This window comes from Bufo gargarizans, chromosome 9 (assembly GCF_014858855.1).
Source record: "Bufo gargarizans isolate SCDJY-AF-19 chromosome 9, ASM1485885v1, whole genome shotgun sequence".
NCBI lineage: Eukaryota > Metazoa > Chordata > Amphibia > Anura > Bufonidae > Bufo > Bufo gargarizans.
In genome coordinates this window covers 5,342,896-5,348,895 of record NC_058088.1, presented here as the reverse complement: position 1 = coordinate 5,348,895, position 6,000 = coordinate 5,342,896, and the positions used below count along the sequence as shown (strand labels likewise).

At 45.6% G+C, this 6,000-nt stretch overlaps 1 protein-coding gene across 1 annotated transcript; it reads left to right on the top strand.

Annotated features, from left to right (window-relative positions):
- The first annotated feature begins 5,536 nt into the window (after positions 1 to 5,536).
- SYCN (syncollin) lies at positions 5,537 to 5,927 on the top strand. Its single transcript, XM_044305386.1, is given in 2 exon segments — positions 5,537 to 5,707; positions 5,709 to 5,927. Coding segments are annotated over 2 exon segments (390 nt in total).
- The last annotated feature ends 73 nt before the right edge of the window (positions 5,928 to 6,000 follow it).

Below are 6,000 nucleotides of genomic sequence, written 5' to 3'. Positions count from 1 at the left end.
CAATTCTATGTAATAGAAAGTGGTCAATGGTGTCCCAGGTAGGACAAGGATCCAACAGACACTCATTCTATGTTATTGGCTTCTTCGAGACACGTAGCACCAGAGGAATCCACTTATGATCTATCAAAATAAGATCATATCATCTAAGAGAACATGCATGTATATGGAAAGGTTCTGACAAAACTGTTTAGCTGGTAGCCATTATGGTTTACTTCAACCATAAAAGCCATATAATTCAATGTAAAATATATTAGCACCTTAAAAGGGTTGTCCCAAGACAACAACCCCTATCCACATGCACATCAAGGGCCACAATCTAATTTAAATAGATTCTGAGAGGGAGATGTATGCTTAGAAGAGGATTATCATAGCTTTATCCTAAAAACGGGGTTGACTTTTTGAGACAACCCTTTTAAAGGGGTTTCTGAATTTACACTTAGACGTTAATTGGCCCTAAATGTTCAAATTGCAGTCCTCAACACTCCATTAAGTCCCAACACTACTTCTCTTGGAAGAATCTTTTATGACAAGTGATCTAGATGGCCCATCCATGCATGGCCCAATGCCTTGTTCATAGTGATGTTACCACATCAATTGGTCACCACGATGGAGTGATGTCATCCTGACTCTTTTAGGCCCCAACACACCGCTGTAGATAGGGGTCAACGCAAAAATCCCCTTTAATATGTCTGTGAACCTCATAATATGTGGACAACTACCGGTAAATAGCCAAGATGACTTGGGTTCTACTTGAGAACAACCAAAAAGATCCTTCTGAAAGAATTGCATAAGATCATCACGTTGACCAATTGTCCCTTTTCCAATATATTCAGGTGACCAAAGAGTGTCTGCAAAACGACGTCCTCGGGAGCCTGATTTGGGTTTTAACTGAAGATTTGGGTCAACTGATTCATGGGAAGCAAAGTGCGGAAGACACACAGAAGATGGGTCTTCATGTCACCGCCAAACCACCTGCTGCAAAGAAACGTAAAGGCAAAAAAAAGAAGAAAAGCAAGAAAATGAAGAAGGGCGACTAAAAACATCCGTCTGGTCCCCACGTATAGACAAAAAGAACAGTTCAAAGTTGCCATGGCAACCAAAATCTTGTTTCTTTGTTACTTTTTGATGGAAGAGAATTCTGTCGCTACGAGCTACTGTTCCCCTGTTTTTTATACAGAGATGTCTCGCTGACATGTGATCTGACTGTCAACAAAAAGTCCATGATTTTTTCCAAAAATTCCACTGACAAAAGTGTTACACGGATCTCTGCTACACTGCTGTGAATGGACACGATAATTTATTCAGTAACTTTTATACTTATCTATGTATTTATTACCGTAATAATTTATTTGCAGTATTAATGGCAGAGTCATGACGTCTCCTCACTGCCAAATATTTATATTTTTATATTATTAAAATGTAATTAGACTATTTAACTGGTTGTCAGACTCTCAATACCAGAGAAGGAAACGGGGTCGTGGATCCTGTAAATGATTTTTCCTGACTTATGGAAGAGAGGGATTGCCAGATGTAGGGGCGTTATTACAACGAGGAGGACATACCAACGGGGGAGCACAGAAAGGGGATTATGGGGCTTGAATATGGCGGTTACGTCTAGGACGGAAGAAGCTGAATCAGGCGGCAGAATCTATGGGGACGCCTCTGAAAAAAGTTGGACTCATTGGGAGGCGATTCATGAACCTGGTGCAAAATTAGGGCTCATGCACAGGACCATATGTATTTTGCAGTCCGCAAAACACAGATCCGCAAAAGATACAGATGCCGTCCGTGTGCATTCTGTATTTTGCGGAACAGCGGGCCTGTAATAGAACAGTCCTATCCTCGTCCATTATGTGTGCAGCGACCGGGCCGCAGGGGCAACACGTGAGCTACGGTGGGCTGATGGGGGTAGTAGTAGTTTTACTCACAGGTTAGCAGCGCTCTTTGGGACGGCGTGCAGTGATGGGAAGGAGAGCACCAGTTCCTTCGGGGCACACTCTGTTGTCCAGGGATTCCCGCCAGATGGTGGTTGAGGTGCCCTTGGTGGAATGGGTTTTTAGGTGCCTTGGAGGCAGGTCCCTGGTGTTCGTGACGCCAGCACCGTTAGGTAAAAAGGATGAGGAGTCAATGGTTGAAAACAATGGAACTTTTACTTGATCAATTGTCTCAGAGTAGTCAGTACAGTTCATCTATATCAGGCATCCTCAAACTGTGGCCCTCCAGCTGTTGTAAAACTACAACTCCCACAATGCCCTGCTGTAGGCTGATACCTGTAGGCTGTTCGGGCATGCTGGGAGGGCCGCAGTTTGAGGATGCCTGATCTATATGGTAAACATGATAATCCCAAATAATATCTCAGCTGTAATCCTTGTAACTGGTAAATGTAGCTTGCAGGTGGGAGAGATTCCTTCTCATATCTGTCTACACTATGGCCACACTCTAGCAGCCAGGTCCTGGATATAATCACTTCTTACTTGTAATTAGAAATCCACGGGGCGATCTCCCTAACGTCAGGCAAAATCCAGAGGTGTAGCTAACGGCTCATGGGCCCTGGTGCAAGAGTTCAGCTTGGGCCCCCCTTCCCTCAGTGCATTGTGTGTCTTCTTATGTGGCACAATGGTCTTTGGGCCCCCTCAGGCTCCTGGGCCCAGTAGCGACTGCTACCTCTGCACCCCCTATAGCTACGCCCATGGCAAAATCCTCTGCTCCATTCTTTGTACAGGATGCTTTCCTAAACTCTGTTCCACAATGTCCATAGAGGAATGTGGTAATGGAAAACCATGCGTAAAGATGTCCGGCTGTGTCCAGGCGCTTTTAGGCTTCTCCCGGTCACTGATGCTTGTGGAGCCCATGATCTAAGGCTGCTTCTACCTCCACTAGACGTTCTCTATATCCATAGAGGTGTGTGCTAGGTAGCTGCAAGCAGTGTCAGACTGGGGTACCTAGGACCCACCAGTAAAATTTATTTTGGGGGTCCACCGTACGGCCCACCGGGGGATTCCCCTGTACCCCTGTGAGCCAGTCCGAGCCTGGCTGCAAGGATGGTCTCCCTACTTCCTGTTCTGTTCTCCCTTGCATTAGCACAGCCTCAGCTCTATATATATATATATAAGTGGTGCCAGCACCACCTAGGGGTGAATAGGTGTTAAGACACTCTCCTCTAAAACAGCCTGTTATAAGGAATTTACCGCTTACACAGCAATCCATTGACATGACATATACATCACTGAGTGGGACACTGCATGTGGACAATAATAGGACTTACACGGAGTAACTAACTTTTTTTTTGAGGACCCATTGAAATGAATGGTTCCGCGTACAGTACACAAAAAAAAAAAACGGAACGGAAAGAAAATACGTTCGTGTGCATAAGCCCTTAGATATAGTATAATATTGTAAAAATGGTGGAACATACATGAAATGCATAAACTTTCTGCAGGAATCTTCCTAAATCTCCCATCCCCCCCCTTTACATCATATGTCCCCAACCTGCCTTGTAGACTTGCCTCCTCCCCGCCCCCAATGCTATTCTCTGCCGCACAGAATACCGGCACAGCAATGGCAAGCCGAAGTGAATTGGGGGCATACCACAAGAAACCAGAGCGGTCGAAGGGGTTGTCCAAGTGTTTAATACTGATGGATGGATCATCAGTATGTGATCAGTGGGGGTCTGATGCCTGGTACCACTACCAATTAGCTATTTGAAGAGGTCGCAGAGCTCTGGTGGCCTCCTCGCAGATTACCAAGCACAGCGCCGTCCATTGAATAGTGGCTGTATTCGATATTGCAGACCAGGCCCATTCACGTCAACATGACTGAGGTGCACCAAGGCAACGTGATCGATGAACGTCATGTCACTGGTCTAGGAAGAGGACGCAGGCTCTTTAAGCAGCTGATCGGCAGGGGTGCCAGGACTCGGACCCCCATCGATCAAATGCTGATGACCTATCCTGAGGATAGTCTGTCAGTATTAAACAACCCCCTCTAAAAAAGGATAAATTGTTTTGTGGTATCTGGTATGGATATTCCCAGATGTAAATGCTTTAAAGAGGATCTTTTAATTATCCCCACGTACCGCTTTGCTAAAATATTTCCCATGGCTAGGGGTAGGCATTGGGATAGTTGTAGGCGTTTGGGTAGGGGTAGGCGTTTGCTTGCGGTGTGGAAGCCCACTCGGTACATTGATGCATATATATGATAGACCTGTTAGCTTATTGTACCCATTTGGACACACATTTATGGATTGCTCAGGAATATTATGGGGTTTGAGTCTCCTTGGGGTTTGAGTCTCCTTGGGGTTTGGGTCTCCTTGGGGTTTGGGTCTCCTTGGGGTTTGGGTCTCCTTGGGGTTTGGGTCTCCTTGGGGTTTGGGTCTCCTTGGGGTTTGAGTCTCCTTGGGATTTAGGTCTCCTTGGGGTTTGAGTCTCCTTGGGGTTTGAGTCTCCTTGGGGTTTAGGTCTCCTTGGGGTTTAGGTCTCCTTGGGGTTTGGGTCCTTGGACTCCTTGCTATCTCTGCCACTGGATACATTGCCCATCGAAGGTCTCACTATTATCTCAGGTTCTCACGGTGGCTGGGACTAGAATTACGGAAAATTGGAAATCGACATCAAACAATTATAGTTATTTTTGTTGTTCTTAGTTCTTAATGTTATCGTTAATACTTTATCTCAATTTTTATATGAAACGTATCTGTATGTACTGCAGTGCGCCTCATGTGTTACCTAATCTGCATTTACCGCTTATACACTGATGTGCACAGTCTAATGATTCTAATTAGTGTTTTTTTACAGTATAAATCAATTTCTGAAGTTATTATGCGAAGTCTCGCGAGACTTCGCAAAGTAATGACATTGGCTCACCGGAGCCAATACATTCTAATACTGTGCGAAGCGCTCGCTCCGTACAGTGTTGAAACAAAGTTTTATGCTGAATCGACTTCGGATCCGAAGCCGATTCGCTCATCCCTAATTCTAATAAAGATTACGTTACAAAAAAAAATCTCTCAGATCTCCCAACATGTCTGTTTTCTGGAATAATTGCATTCCTCATAAAATAATGTTGTTACAATTCTAAGGAGCCCCTCTGTTATTCCCCCTGGAAATGTATGAGTATGTCGACAACTGGGTGTTACCATTCTCTGTCAATGCAGCGGGTCCTTACACTCGGTCTGATCCTTACTGACAGTGTCAGATTTTGTAGAGATACACCCTATGGACAGGAGGACAGCCCCCATTCATATATCCAGGAGGCATAACTGAGGGACACCACAACCTATATAACAAACCTATATATTATTCTGGATTGATGAAAACCAAAGGTTAGGGTTTTCTCTATTCTTACACCCAATGATGAGTCTCACAACACCTGGTGGCTCCTATCTACAAGGTGGCATGACAAAGAATTGACCTTCGCCACAGCTGTGGGAGTCTGTGGGTGGCACACAGCAGGTAGGTCCTCTCTGTGCCAAAACCTACCTACGTCATTTCTGAAATTATACATAAAGCCTCCTTCCAAAGGTTTCTTTGACCATTCAACCATGAGAACCCTCTGCATCCTACCACTGCTGGTATCCCTGGCCATGGGGCTTTGCCCCCAGCCGGCTGAGATAAAAGATCGGGATGGCAATAAGCTCTGCGCCAAACTGTATGCCGACAGCAGCCCGTATTACGATGAATGCTGCGCCGGAGATTCCTTGGACGTGGCGCCAGGGAGAAGACGTACCTTATATCTTACTGAAGTGGATCAACCGCATCTCTTCATTGGTGGTGGGCCCCCGGTGTGAACTCACTGTCTGGTCAAGGAGACCAAAGGAGGGCTACACCAAGAAGTTTAACGCCGGGGTTCAGCCACGACTGGCGGAGGTCAAGAAAGGACTCATCGGAGACTGGGATGACTCCATCTCTTCCTACTACTGCAAATGTAACTGAGCCGGAGAAAGAGAAGATGGCCTTGTCCTCGGGTCTACTGAAATATCTAGAAGATGTGATGACCGAAGAGGGG